The sequence below is a fragment of the Falco rusticolus genome, chromosome 5 (assembly GCF_015220075.1).
Source record: "Falco rusticolus isolate bFalRus1 chromosome 5, bFalRus1.pri, whole genome shotgun sequence".
Classification (NCBI taxonomy): domain Eukaryota; kingdom Metazoa; phylum Chordata; class Aves; order Falconiformes; family Falconidae; genus Falco; species Falco rusticolus.
This window is the reverse complement of record NC_051191.1, coordinates 40,961,063-40,977,139: the sequence shown is the minus strand read 5'-3', so window position 1 is coordinate 40,977,139 and position 16,077 is coordinate 40,961,063. Positions and strand designations below refer to the sequence as shown.

At 40.6% G+C, this 16,077-nt stretch overlaps 1 protein-coding gene across 1 annotated transcript in view; it reads right to left on the bottom strand.

Annotated features, from left to right (window-relative positions):
• Window positions 1-10,750: 10,750 nt before the first annotated feature.
• The window catches only part of NELL2 (neural EGFL like 2), a 150,221-nt gene continuing 144,894 nt past the window's right edge, over window positions 10,751-16,077 (bottom strand). Inside the window, exons 19-20 of the mRNA XM_037390221.1 lie at window positions 14,286-14,510; window positions 10,751-11,556 (exon numbers count right to left, since the gene is read on the bottom strand). Coding sequence (XP_037246118.1) covers window positions 11,506-11,556; window positions 14,286-14,510 — 276 coding nt within the window. The 3' untranslated portion in view covers window positions 10,751-11,505. The remainder of the gene's footprint in view (window positions 11,557-14,285; window positions 14,511-16,077) is intronic.

Genomic DNA, 16,077 nt, shown 5'->3' with positions numbered 1-16,077 from the left:
TGAAAACATGAGGTTGCTCTTCCTAACTGCCTCTCATTCATTCATGCAAGGCACAGTCTATATATTCATCTTTTAACAGCCCTGTTGGCTTTTCTAGACATGCTGGATAGTCCTCAGTGTCTTGTTTGGTTAGGTTTGGTTTTAGTAGTCAGAGAATATGAAAGCAATGCAAGCTCAATGAGTGAAGTCATTGTGCATATAGTACCAGGAACCTCAGGAGACAAACCCCAGGAACACAGAAAAGCAAAAGCAGGAAAAGGAAAAGGGAGGAGGAAAAATGCCCAAGCTGAGCCTTTGGTTTGTTTTTCTGTCCCGCTGATGGCCTCAAAGGAAGGTGAGTAGTCCTTCACACAGAAGTGAAGGGAATAAATTCCTTTGGCTTAAACATGGTGCAGAATGAGCTTCTTTCTTGGTCATTTGTGCTGCCTGTGTGATTCAGGCCCTCTTCAGGGTTCACTGGCTTTAATTCTTCCATGTCAACGTAAATCATTGGTGATCAGAACGGGAGGACCAGGTTCCTTACCTGTCTGTTAGTACTTAAACATGGGAGGAACTTTACTTGTAATACAAGCCACTACGATGGCACTATTTCTGCTTATCTGCACTGATCTAATGCTTTCAAATGGTTTATTATTTATGAAGACAATTTTAGGTCTAATGTAAAATATGTTGTTCTTTTTGAAAAATCAAACTACAGTATATTAAGCATGAATTGTATGGAATTTTTTATATTGTTAGTTCTTGATGCATACGAGGAAATGTACTTTGCAGTCTTTGCAGCCTTTAGTTTCCACTCTTTATTAATGCTTCCATTGTAATTCTTTGTTTGTTTCTAGTGTAGATGGGAATAAAATTCAGCTCTCCAGTGACTAATATGACACTTTTGAATTTTCATGGATATTAACAAAAGACTGTGTGGTCCAGTGAGTAAAAGCTATTTAGTAAGTTAGAAATGACACTGAGATTATATCCCATGCAGATAATTTATTAAATTAAAAATCTTTCATTAAAAGCTTGTTATTTTCCTGTAAGACAATATCTCCAAAAAGATTTAGCAGTCCATAAATGAAATGGGTACGTTCATGATCAACTGTCACTGCTATTTGATTAGCTCTAAACGTGTGTGGGTTGTGAGTGCTCACAACCTGTTGTCACTGGGCCCTTGCCTGTAGCTTTCAGCTTTCTGTCTCCTAAGAGGCACTCACTAAAGGACATTTGAAAGTCCCAGCCACAGGGCTTGGGAGGCACATTGGTGGTGGATCCTTCCTCTCACCCACCAAATGCCTTTTAATAAATGGACATCCAGGAATGCAAGTGTCCTGGCCAAAAAAGAGACTGAGCTAAAGACAGCATGGCTAGGCTCAAGGCTACGGCACCCAGCTAGGAGATACGTGGCTTTTTCAATTGGATTAAAAAAGAAACATAGGGAAAAGGTGTGGATGGAACCACAAGGGTCCAAGGAATAATGGCTGGGCACTGGCTTCTTGGGCAAGTGAAGAAGGGAGCAGAGAAGGGCTTTACACTCCAGCCTCCTCAATCCCAGAAGAGTACTGAGACGTGCCACTGCAATACAGCTCCACTGAGTACAACTTTTCTTTAGGTGGTTAATTCTAGCTTGTCCCAACAAGCCCTTGAAATCAAGCATTCACCTGATTCATTACCGCTTTCTGAAGATTTTCAGTGTCAAAGCAAACATTTCAGCAAAAAAAAAATTCTCAACTCCTATTCATTTCTTCAGGCTAAACATTTTCTGATATATACCTTAAAAATTCAGGCCGTGATAAATGGTGTTCTTTCAAACAAGCTTCAGTCTGACATACTATGTCTTTGTCCACATCAAGAACATTGCCAGTTCTAACAATACACATTATTCAGTAAGTTTCTGTATCTTTTTTCGTTAAGGACATTGAAAAAGTGTTTGTTGCTTTAATGGGGTACATATGCAAAACTATGGTATAGGCCAAGTATGAAAGAAATACAGATTTGAGGAACTGCTACTGTGCAGAACTAAAGGCAAAAGTAGTTAAGAAGAAGAAATTGTATTCAGAGTTAAATGGCAGGTTTGACCCAGTATAAATATAAATTACTTTTCTGCTGCTTTAGGTTATTTGTATTTTTTCTGGGTTTGCATCTATTATTCTGACCATAAAGGAGGGAGAGAAATTATACGCAGTCATACAAATAGGATCAAAAAATTGTTCCATTTGAACTTTAGCCTATGAACTAAATAGGACGTGGATTAGCTCAGGCTGCAAATCTGAGCAGAGTTAGGAAATGTCAGCTATGCTAATGAGCAAGCAGACATTTATCAGGGTACTACTTCAAAAGTAATCTTGCCAAGCCATTGAAGATATGCCAACAGGTTGCATCAGTAACTGGGGGCACCAAGGTGCACAGCTGGACAGACCAGACCCCTCTTCACAGCCGTGGTGTTTCAGTCACATGTCTGCAAGTCTTTCTTGTTCTCTATGTCTATAATTTTTTGCATCGCTGCCCCTACTTGTGCACTCTCTGAAAAGCTGCCCTGTATCAAATGGATCCTTTCCTTTCTGATGCCTCAAGGGGCACAGCCAGGGCCTTACTGATGTTACCAACCCAAGCTCCCTCTCAGAAACCAGAGCAGCTTTAAAACAGATTTGGCTATTTTGGGTTTCCCTTGGTCAAATTAAATAGACTAACTTTATTTCTAGTCAACATAATTTTCAAGTTTATATGTATTTATAGCCTCTTTGAACTTCATCCCTGCGGAGAAACTGATGGAAGAGCATGTCTGCGCCATGCCAGATATGATGTATGAGCACTCCAACCTTGCCAAAAACCATGGGTTAACAGCACTCTTTCATTTAGCATGTGCATAATTATTTTATGGCCAGGGTCCTAAGATGAGGGAAAATCTCTGCTGACTTGCCTAGGCCTTGGACCCACACCTTGATGTCTGTTTGGTGTCTCCTTGGCTGAGGTCCTCTCTCCTCAAGACAACGAACGAACAGTTGACAGCCTCTGCCAGCTCTTCCATCGCTGCGAGGTCTACATGAGTTCTTTCAAAACGAGGTTAAGTTAACCTGAACCCGTACTAAGGATATGGCTAGGCAGGCACAAGCAGTGACAATAATACAGATTGACCACCTCCTCAAGACCTTCAGCCACTGTGTGGTAGCTGTTGTTTGCCTGCTCCTAATCCAACATAAGGAGAGCTACAGAGGAGTCAGCAGAGAAGAGATGACACAGCATCCCTAAACTGTTCTTCCATCATCGTCTAACCATGTGGTCAGGTGCCTTTAGTCAGTTGTGCAATGTGTCTAAAGCTCAGCACCAGAAGTTTTTCAGTCCAGGACACTTCTTCATCCTGATGAAGTTTGTTAATAGCTGACCAATGTCTGCACTATTCAGTTGGTGCTGCATCAGGATTTTATGGTATAGAGCAGTACAGTACTCAGTAAATGCACTATAAATACACATCTAAGCTTTCCTCTGATCTCGCTCTCACTAAACCTGGAAAAAAATTTATTACCTAATTCACTTGAAACCATTCTGTATATTTATTTTTGTACATGAAAAGCATTTTGGTTACAGTGAAATCTCTGCTTCTCTATATTGTTACAGATGTCTATGTGTCTTAAGTTTTGATTCACACCATGTAGGCAATGGCTGCAGTTGACCTTGTACTGATTGATTGTTCAGAAATCCAGGTTTATACTTATAAACTAGATTAATGCAAAACTGCAGGAACACAGCTGAAGAACACAATAAAACACAGAAGCTATTCCAAATACTAAATCAAACACAAGTTTGCCTTCACTATTATGTGTACTGGGCCAGATTCATCTCTCTGTAGGATTTGCTTCTGCTGACCAGCTGTACACAAGGATATATTTCATATATGAACTTTTAAGTTCTAATAGCTCAAAAAAGTCAAATGCAACAGCTAGGAAGCTTTATGTGCAAATGGATATTACCCGGAAGAAGCAATTCAAATACATGAAGCATGCAAAAATCATTTGAAAGCTACACAAATGACAAAAAATTGCTACATAAGAAATAAAAAGACCACTTAAATGGACTGTATAAATGTCTGAATATCTATAGCTTTGCTGGAAATTGATGAAGCATTTTAAATTTTGGTGTAAGGTGATTCAAGAATTTAGACCTGTGAGCATAAGGGTGCAAACTGGCCTTCTGGTCTGCAGATTTTGGAAACTGCTTCTACTAAAAAACAAAACAAAAAAACAAACGAAAAAAAAAACCCCAAAAACCAAAAAACCAAAACATCTGGATGCTTAGTTTGCTTTAATCCTCATTCAGAAGAAAACCAAAGATAATTAGGATTTCAGGGACCACTTTCTCAGTCTGGTTCAAGTCCCAGAGCACCAGGAAATAGAGATGAGTCTGAACCGTGAAAATTCAGGCTAAAGTAAGAATCTGACTCCAAATTTATGCAAATTCAGTGGCATTAATTGTACAGCTTCTTAGGAACTTATAAAATGCACAGTGGGAATGTACATATTTTGTTTTTTTAAAAAGGATGTTTAACACTGGTTGAAACCTCTAAAGCAACATGAGTGATCTCTAGCCCAAGGAGTGATAAATTCCACATAAGAAACTTTGAAGACATGGCAGAATAAAATGGTCTCTTCTGGGAACCGTCAGTGCCGTGCTGAGGTAGGCCAGCGCCGAAAGTTATCTGCCTGTTACTGATACAGGTGCCCATAGAGGAGATGGAGGTGGAAGCAGCACATCATTTTCTGAATAAAATAGTAAGCAGAGAGTAATGTAGTTGCCAAACCCAGTATGCTGCCCTTTCCTCAATCTATTTCCAGCCAGAGGAAACTAACCCAATAGCTTTGTGTTGAAGGAGTTAATTTGTTGTGACAAGGATGTTAAAAGCAAGTGCTTTTGCTGCTGAGGCTGCAGGGCACTGGTCTAGGTGTGATGTGTGTTTCTGTGTGAGTGGTGCTGGGGTCGGTGGGACCACAGGTCTGTGGGTTGCATCTCTCCTTCCTTTGAAGGCAGCAGTAGCTGAGCAGCCTCTTAAGTTTACCAAGTGAGGAAAGAATTATTTCTTCCTTGCCTGCTGTACTCTTCACAGGAGTATCAGGGCCCATCAAATGTAATTATTACCCAATGGAAAATTAAAATGGCAAACTACAGTAATTAAAAAAAGATCATTTAAGCAGTATTAATATTACCCACTCACCTTGCCACTGGCAATGTCTGCAAGGCCAAATTTTCACATGATCTGCATTAGCTGGGTTTTGACATCCATTTGTCACCAGCCTGACTTGGCTGGGCAGGGGAAGAGGGGCTACCCTGTCCAGGCTATGCAGGCACTGGCTGCAAAGCGGCATCCACGGGCATCTCCCCAAAAACATCCTGCAGGGGGAAAACTGGCAGCGGGAGGGGGCTTGCTCTCAGCTGACGGGGGTAACTTCTGCAGAGACATATGACCACAGAACACCAAAGCAGTGAGGGGACTGAACTTTTAGGGGTATTTGTGAACATTTTGTCTATGGCCAGTGTGAATGACTCAAACACAGGTTTTTTGCCTTAGAAAGCAAATAAAAGGCCTGGCTTCTTGTCTCTTCCCAGTGAAAATATTTTTCAGACAATAAGAACTTTTTGCTTCGGACAAAGGCAGACCTTACCTTTCCTGGGCTGTGGGCTGCATGTGTTGGGGTGATAGGGGAGCTCCAGGGACAGTCCCACTCCTACCCCTGCATGCCTCTGCACTGTCAAACCACTTGACTTGCAAAATCCATGTACAGCAGCTAAAAGGGGACGTTTTGCCTTGGAAGGCTGCAAGAGGAACCAGTTTGAGTTGGGGCATCCTGGTCACAGCTTAGGGAGGACCCCCAACACATAGCTAATGAAACAGCAGAACTGCACAGACAACTTTAGCCAGGGTGCTGCACTAGCACCCTCTGGACTGGTGCCTGCAGCCTGCCTGGGGGCAGGGAGCTCCAGCTGCGGTGCAGTGCCTGGCTTTGAAGCAGGCCAGTCCCAGCCTTGGGGAAAAACTGCATTGTGATGGTCCTAAGCACTTTCTACATTTTTACCAAAGACACTAAGAAAATAGAGTAAAGGGCTGTGGGCCTCTCAGTCAAATGAAATATCCAAACCCAGCATCAGCCAAGGAGCATCTTCTAAGAACTAATGTAGCCAAGCAAAAGGCTGCATCCCTCTTTTTGTTCAGATCAGCAGTCATTAAAAGAGGGAAAGAACTGAGTTAGCATCTGTGGGATTGTTGGTTGGTTTTCTGTTTTGTTCCCCTCTCCCCTCAATGAAATTGCCCTCCCTCCCCGCCACAAAATTGCACTTGAGTCAGTACTTTGTTTCTGCTGTTCTGTTTAGATGGATGCTCTGCCTGTGGTGACGCATTTCTAGTCATTTTGGTTTTCAAATACAACTCAGTCCTAAAGTAAGCCCTTAAACAATTATATTTTATGGTTCCAACCAATATTGCTGATACATAAATGACATGCTGGGAGCTACATTTGGTCATGGTAAAATGGTAAAATGAGATTACTGATAAAAACAGATTTCAAGATGAAGCATAGTTATTGAGTTTGGCTTTCTTATGGATGAAATACTATATGATCAATAGATTATTATGATTTGTAGTAGTTTAAGTTTCACATTATAGAAATCATCTATGGGCAGATTAGTAGTATATAGGTTTGTAAACCTCCTGTTATATTTGGCACATATATATATGGCATATATCTGGCATTTTACGGACTGTGTAAACTCTGGCAATAAGAAAATAGTGATTAGTGCAGACCTAGATGAGTAATTGATTTTAACAATTGATTTTTTTTTATTTTTATCTTTTTGCGTTAGCAAGCACTGTACTGACAAAAGAAAAAAAGTGAAATACACTGACATGCTAGTGGCCATTCACATGGCTGATGAGCAGCCAGAGAGATCTGAGAAACAGGGTTTTTAACACCATCTTTTTCTTTCCAAGCCCTCTCTAAAGCACTTCTTAAAAATACAGTGGTATGCTTTGCCTTTTCTCCCAGGACACAGATTAGGCCACCATGCTAAAGCAACGAGAAGTTTTACAGTTTTAATTAGAAATTAAAATAGCAACAGAAGAGCTGGCCAGGATTTTGATTTGGAGAAAACAGCTGTGACCCGGACAGAAGACACGACTGCAGGGGCCTTTACCAGTGCACTGAAGAAGAGATGCTTCTCCACAGATCACCCACTCAGGGCATGCCAGAGATGCTCTAGTGTTCTTACTCATATCACTCTGAAACATTTTCTTTATATAGTTGGCAAAAGCTATCACGTGATTTTTCACTGAAATTTTTAACTGGTTTGGGGACAAGTTAAACTGCATTTGCCTGTAAGTAAGTTTCACTATTAAAAAATAATTACCTGAGTCCTACTTTACAGCTACTGCTATTTTTATCTGAGAAATCAAGGGAGTCCCCACCTGTTGAGAGGCACTGTGAGCTAAGCACCGTCACTGGGCTGCACTGGGAGTCTCCCCCACTTTGGAGGAGACCCACAAGTGCTGTCTGGACCACGCAACCTACCCCACCGCTAAGCACTTCCCCACAGCAGGGAACCAGGCAATTCATTCACGGTGAGAGTCACCGTATCCATGGAGGAGGACATGCCCTGCCATACACACCCTACGTTTGCAGTCAGCAGGATCCGAGATCCGGGCTCTGTGGCTCATGCGGCTGTGCTTCTCCAAGGTGTCCCACGGTGCACCTGCCACAGCCCAGAGCAGTTAATGGGAAGATCCTATGCTGGCACTGAAGGAGGGCAGCTTCACAGCACTTCCTGCATAAATATCCACTTTTAGGCATCCTAGAAAAAAGCAATGGCTAGTACTTCAGCTATGACTTAATGACCGTATTTCACCAGCTGCACTGTTAAAGGCAGAGCTCTCCCAGAAGGCAAAGACCTCCTTAGCCATAAGGGGTACTGAGAGAGCCAGCCCCCTGGGCTTGCCCTTGGTGAATCTGTGAGCATCAGAAATTTGCAGCTGCACAGGCAGATCCCTTTTCAACAGTTTACAAGACTGCTGCTTTTTGTCAACTTGATTCACCATAGCATTGTATTGAGCATTGTAACTGAAGACATCTCTGCCTTTATATCTGTAGGTCTATTAACTTAGGGCAATTACTTAGCAGAGAGATGACAATTCCTTTATGGAAGTTATTGAATTCTGGTACCACAAACACTGCAAACAGTGCATCAATAATGAAAGGCCAGTAAGAGAGCACAATGTACCTGCATCATTTAGCAATATAATTTTTTTCATGGACTATATTGTCTGACATAATTCAGCACTGGAAATTAGACATCAATTTTTAATAATATTTAAATTTACTTTTCAAGGAAAATTAAAACATGAGGTGCTAATTACTGGCTTGACTGAACAGGAGGGAGATGGGGAGGAGGGGGTGAAAGGGAATGAAAACAAGGTTCACCAAGATATCTCATTGGACTTTGTTGACCTTTAGAAGAACTCCCAACTGATTAGTAACCTTAAACATTGATAGATTAGATAATATTAATTCAACCCATTCTCATTTTTTATTTAGCAGAGACTTCCAGCTTTGTTCAGCAGTATGACTTTTGCCCTTTACATACATGTAACACTGACTGTCCCTCCAAGGATTTGATTGAATTTTTAGTTATTGCATCATGTCTCAATTCTTGGCTTTTTAGCCTGTATCTTAGTGTATTGCACTGTGTTTCACAAACCTACAATAGCAGAAAGATCCTACAAGACTCAAGTCAGGGCACGTACCAAAAGAAAGAGATGTTTGTCTTCCATCTATACACTGTTATAGATTTGATTAAAAGATGGGATTAAACACCAGTATTACTCTGCCTTTGAGAAAGGATTAAGTAAAAATTTGGAGCTTGTTTTCTTTCCAGCTTTTGTATTTGTTATAGCTCTAAAAGCAGTGTTAGTGGGTGCACTGAACCAAATTGCAGGCAGGGACACTTGCTGCACCTGTAATTTATCTATCCATGGACCCAAAATAGGGATGCTTACAACTGTTCTGTGGATATTCTCTGGGCTCTGGGCTGTGTCAGTTGCACCCCGGGACACCTCGGAGAAGCACAACCGCATGAGCCACAGAGCCTGGATCTTGGATCCTGCTGACTGCAAACGTAGGGTGTGTATGGCAGGGCATGCCCTTCTCCCTACCAGCTCATGGCCTTCCTTCAGAGCTTTCTACAGGCCTTGGCAGAGCCCAAGGATTCTGCCCTTGACAACGTTCGCTCTTTTGAAAAAAAGAAGTCTGGTCTTCATGCGTTTCCTATGTCTGTCTTATACCTATTCTTGAATGAAATTGAAGTGCAATTCTTAAAACAGTTACACCTTCTGCTAAACCTTCTCTCAGAAATAGGTATGCAGCTGCCACTGAAATTCACTGGAGATGTGCCTCTGACTCTGAGAGGAAAACATGAACTCCTGACAATTACTAGCAGGCAAGAAAACACTGTACAGAGAAAGCGGCATCTTTTTCAAGGAGCTAACACTCTTCCTTAAAAGCTTTGACTGCAGCTTGCCAGGAAGTGGACAACACGGTAAAACCCATGAGTACCTGTTATTTATAGACTAGGTGAGGAAAAGGGTTTATTTGGTCTGAAAATCTTCATAACTTCAATGGTTTTATGTAAAATATCAATTTGGGGATCTTTTGCAATTTTTTTTTTCATATTTTTAGTTTCTTGAGTTTGTTTGTATTATTTGCATTCAGTGGGCTAGCATCTCTTCCACTCCCTGCTCCAAAAACATTCAGTACTCAGTAGACGCTAGGGCTCAAGGGAATACCTACCAGATACATGCAATTGCAGGGCATTCCTTTGATTTCCTGCTGAACATGAAACACCATGAAATAACATCTCTTTGAAGGAAAATAATTCTGTTTTGTAAAAAAACATATACATGGACTTCCCTTATAACTTAATAATACACAGGGGTAGTATTCATGGAACTTTTGCCTGTCCAGGTTGCATGACAATGTACTGAACTGGTAAGAGAGATGCTGAATAGCAGCAAGGCACTTTGAATAGAACATGACTACTAAAGCAGTATTTAAAGGGTGATGTCATCTTGGGCAGTTTCCTCCTCTCCTCTTTTGCCTCCACTGCTCGTGATGCATTCCTGACAAATTCGGTCTTTTCAGCCCATAATTTGTGAGCACTGCTTTATTCTGTATTTCTTTTCCAGAATAACATAGCTTTGGTCATGTAGCCTCTTTTATTTATTGTCCCCACAGTACAGTAGTGAAAATAGGGTTTGCGTATTAGAGTGATCTCCATGCATTAAGATACTTTACACAAACAACTAAAACAGCTGTGGAGCTCACAGAAAGACAAACCAACCCATGGTAGCTGGAAAGAGGAGGAGTCTGGAGGCGATCCCCTGTAAATCTGAACAGATTGAAGACACACAGAAATGGTCTGTACCCACCCTGGGTGACAGCATCCCGCTGGGATGTAGAGTCTGATCTTCAGGCACATGAATTTTCTGTTCAATCCACTATAATGACTCACATGCATTAAGATACTTATGTGTTCTCAAAATAACTAAGATAAGACATGATAGGCATAAAGTTGTGCTAGGCAGAAGCTTCCATACGTAGAGGAGCTGAGCAGGCAACACTCCACCTGTATTGCCCACCTGTCTAGGCACGCTGGCAAAGAAGAAGCAAAAATAAAAAGAAACGTGAAAATTACATCCTTGAAAAGGAAAGACATCACAAAGAGAAACTTAAGGTAAGAGAAATATTTATTTAAATTTGCACAATAACGAGCTTATACTGAACAAATTCAATCAAGAAATAATAGTAAGTGCAGTAAAACAAGGAAATATTGATGATTTTTCCCATCAGAAAACATTAAGAAGCCATGCCTGTGCATCACGGTTTTTCTTTTTTGGTTTTTTTTGTTGTTTTTTTGGTTTTTTTGTTTTTACAATAACTTCTACCTTATTTTTTCAGCGCACATACTGTACATATCACATCTTAGCTGCTAGGTTCTTTATTCCTGAAGGCTTCATCCTTTTACTCAAACGCCTGCTGAATTCTGCAGTGAGCAATCAAACACATTTGTGCAGTTCCGAATATGATTAGGTAAAAATTTCTGCATCTGGTCGTGTTGGACTCTCAAAGCTTCGGAAGATCCTGTAAGAGCTCCTAGTTGATTTTGGATCTTGACATCGTTATGTACAGCACTACAATGTGTCACTTTACACTAACCTAAGTATTCTGCACAATGATGTCAGACAGACAAATAGCCAGAAGATTGGGGCCTAACTCATACAAAGGTTTAGACATCTGAGCTTGTCTTCAGTACCATAAATTTCAGTCTGATTCAGATAATTGAGTTCATCACATATCTGCACTTTAGATGGACAAAACCAATATAATTTTAGTTTTAATTTTGAACAAGTTTTGGTCTAAAGGTCTTCTTTTGTGAAGGAAAATTCTTTAACCAGAAACTGCTTGTGAGAGATGGTTGTTGGTGTCACAGTTCCTGAAGGCACTGTGGGTCCACTGAGCAACAGATGTGGCCATTCTAAAGGAAGGAAAAAAAGAAAGGAGAATTGAAACAATGAGTTCCAAGTAAATTTAACAAGCTCAGCCATTTGTCAGCACCCATCCGATTTGAATGTACAGATTTGTAAAACACCAGACATGTAGTTTTCGATCAGATTCATGACATTGTCATCACGTCCTCCCCTTGCCCAAGGAAATGGGCTATTATGATTCCTCTAATTGCTTGGTTTGCTGTGGTCTGTATCCCACAACTACAACAGTCAAACTGAAAGAAGCTGGGATCAGTGGAAAGGAATGCTCCTGACATAAAGGTAACGGGCAGATGCTCAAGTACACAAAGCTGTTGAACAAGACAGGGCACTTGGGAGTTTTATTTAGATCAGGCAGAAGGGACTCTGGGTTTTATTTAGCCCTGAATACTTTAAGTTAATACATCCTGGCTGTAACACCAGCAAACATTAATCCATAAAGCCTTTCCTGATAGTCCAGACATTCTTCTGAGAATATTAGCAATTAAGGGAACAGATTGCCTATGGACGTCATTAAAGTACTGAAGAAATTGTTTTCTGCATCTACTACTACTTACTAAGAGTAAAGAATCTTAAGTCTGATTCTTAAAATGCAAATAAAATGTGTGTATTATTTATAAAGTACTCAAAATACATTCAGCTGACTGAACTGCCAGGATTGATTAAAGACCAATGTCGGAATCATTCAAACATTTTCTTTCACTCCATCTGTTACATGAGGTTAGATTGTCCTACTGTCCACCTTCTTTACTTCTGATTTGAAATGGTTTTGTGGCTAAGACAGCTTTAGCTGATACCCAGGTTTCTGAATTCTTAAAGGATTTGTGTAAACCTATTTTGCTATAGCTTGCTTATAGAGGCTTAGACTGGAGCTTTGACCTTCCATGTGATGCTCTGCAAAAAAAAGAGAAAAGACACAGCACGAATGAGACCGAGAACTATACAAATTGGGCACACCATTAATCTGATCTGGAGGGAGTGAGCTGCTTGCATGCAGAACTACGATATTAAAATGCTGCCAATATGTGCAGATAGTGTATTTCAAAAAGAAAACTGCTCTGTAAATAAAATTGAATAAGATTTGGCTTGCTGAGGGAAAAAATGGTACATCTTCACTGCTATGCAGATTCATATGTAAGCCATAATAAAACTATGGGATTTGGCAGAGTACATGTTTTGATCTTATATAAGTTCACAATGTAGCAATGGATTTTATTAGCCCATTATTTATGTGTATGTGTTTAAACTGGATACAAATTAATTCACACTTAAGGTACATTCTTTGCTGAAGAGAAAAGGGTGGGTGGGAGCAGCACACAGGTGGCCATCAGCCGAACTGATATATGGCTTCTACATTGCCATTGATTAGCAGCAAAACAACGAGAACACGTTTCCCACCACCAAATCTCAAAAGTACTTTAGAGAAGAATCACACATAACTATTTGTTTTACAGATAGGGAAACGGATGCACATAAACCTCAGCAACCTGCCCAAGCAAAAAGTGACTTCTAGCATTGGAGTCGGTGTATGCCACCAAAAGTGTGGGTTTCTGCGTGTAAGCCTGTTTCAATATCCTTTTTTAGGCAGCAGCTGGCTTTCTAACCATGAGCCACTCTGTCAGATCACAGCATTTTCTTCTAACCACCGAGCCGCTCTGACATCAAGACAAATGCCTATGCTTACTTGGTGCGTATCGCTTCCCTTGTGAAAGGACTATGCCTCAACAGCAGCAACTGCTGTGGCACACAGTATTGCGACAGGCAAAGTGCAGGAAGAAGGTGGTGCGAGACAGTTTCTGCTACATGATCAGTTACTCCCCAACTGTCCCAGAAGGAAGTGTTGAAGTTAGATTATTTTTATGAGCACCTTTTCGAAGTAGTTAATTGTACCATGTACTGGAGTTTGGGAAGTATCTTGCTTGGGAAGGACACAGAATAAAGACCAAAATCAACTGTGAATTTCAATAATAATTAAAGATCTATGGATGAATCCTACTGTCTCCCTCTCCTTGACTACTGTGGAAATGCTCATTTTCATTCTTCAGTATTGGATGGTAGAAAACACAATTCACCTCACAGGCTTATTTTCAATGGGAAAATGTATTTTAACCTCCTTTGCTTTTGCATCTTTAAAAAGAGACACCAGAATTTACAGAAGTCCATAGCCATTATTTTTTCTCCTCAGACAATGAATTCCTTTGACCACAGAAACTATAAAATGTTCTAAACTTTATGTTGATTACAGTATTAACTGTAAAGCAAGAAAGCTATGTAACTATATAATGTCATTATCAAAAAGCAATTCAGTCCATTCTGGTAACGCTATAGTATCACACAGAACAGATTCCTTGTGCGAAGTCCAGTCTTACATACGTATTTGTTACTGCATATGTTTTTCCAAGATCGCATGGAGCTATACAGTAAGAACTGTGATCAAACAACTGAGCTGTCCTGGTGGAAAAGCAAAGCCCACTATGTCCACAGCACACTACATCGTGGGCTGTTGTCCTGCTTCTGACACGCTAGCACATTAAAACCATCCTTCTAGCACATGCAAGAGTAAAGTTAACTAAGCTGAACACTTTTACTGTTATGTCCACTGCTTTAAAACAAGTGTAGACTCCAACTACCCACTGACCAGACTCAGTGTATTAATAATTATATGCCACAATAACAAGCTGGGAAAGAAGCATCTCAGCTTAATGGTTATATTCTTTACCTTGCACTGGCAGAGGGTGCACTCTGTGCCGTGCTTAATCCAAGAAGATCCAGTGAAGCGAACGACATTGGTTTCATCCAGACAGGTTTTAGTGATGTCATTGCGAATGGTGTCTGCTTGGCAGGGGTCAGTGACACAGTGTGGGCAGCATTCATTCTCGGGGAGGACACTGAATTCACAATCCACCTCCGGGCATGGCAAGGGCCAGCAGTCAACTTCGCCTTGCTGTTTACAAATATTATGAGAACAAGAGAAGATTATTAGCTCTTATTTTGTTTCATTACCCATTCCTCTGAATCAGCATTATGTTTCTTAGCTGGCTAATTTTATCCATATGGTCCTATTCAGAAGTCAGTGCAGAGCACACAGATATTCACTGCCTGTGGGAAACACAGCAAGCTGGGTGCTTTTTTCTGCATGCTATTCAGAAATTACATTAGATTTAGCCTACTTCAATATACTCTGCATCAAGCTGCAGCTGAAAATTCTCCATAAATGCCACACAATACAGAATACGGATCTGTTCTTGTGAAGTCCTACTTCTGCAAGTGACAGAAGCCGTAACAGGACTGCACTGCAAAAGTGCTTCGAAATCTCCAGTTTTGCCTAGTTCTTACTTCTATTTGGACTGTTCATTTGCCACAGAAAGCCCTCAAATTCAGCTCTGGATGGGCTGCAGTTTATCTTTGCTACAGTTACAAATGCACCAGCAACCCAAGGTAACAGGGAACACCAGCCACTTTCAGTGGAGGACCTCCACCCACTCACCATCCATTCAAGATGTTATGATTAGAATACCTGAACTTCCAAAGTTAATCACACTTTCTGCATGATGGGTTTAGTACAGTTAGGATATGAAAAAGTCAAAGCAGAGACTTGTGTTGGGCTAGAATATTCTCAATGGAAGTTACTGTATGACTGTACACAAAAGATGTCACATCAGTTACCAGAAGTTGGGGTCAGCTTCCCTTCAACTCTGGACAAGGGCCAAGGTTTCAGATCTATTTGTTAAAGACAGACTTCACAGAAGTCATTAATGCATATTTCTTTTGGAGCAGGTCCATCGCTGACCTCCCACTTACTCAACTCATTTGAGCACAGATTGAGTGTGGATTTAAGGGAGGCAAAAAGAAGAGCATTTGGCCCTAGGAAAGAAGTTTATTCACAAAAACTGTATCTAAGGCTTTGAGAATAAGGAGTTCAGTATCTCCAGAGCAAAAGCAGAAAAAAATTCACAGGGATTTGCCATAGCTCCAAATTTACTCCTCTTGTTGCAGAAAGTATTGTGAAGTTATTCTTTTACAAAACTCTCATCTGGGTCAATTTTCCTCTTTTTGAATCACGTGATGTTAAGAATGAAAGCAATCTTTAAAACCAGTCACTGATCTTGATATTTCAATTTGGTGATGGACAGTAGAAGGGGCAGACAAAATTTGTCACCCCACAAAATCCCTGACAACTGAAAGCAAGCAGGCTTTAGTTATAGAAGTAACATCTTGGAAAAAAAAAGACACATCTGTTGAGATCTCTAACTGTAGGTTGTTTTCTTTTTAAGAATTTAATGAAGTATGTATCTGGGAATCTATTTCATTGGATTTTAGCAGTGGCAACACTGAAAGCACAGTGTCTACAGAAATTGGTTTCTGGCTGTTATTCATGAAACCCTGACAAGGCAAAGCTGCTAGATGGACTAGGCTTTACATTTGGAGATAACCTATGATAAAAGCTAGTTGTTTTTATCTTGGGATTTTTTCTGTTATAGAAAATTTCTGAGCAGCATTATGCAGAATAG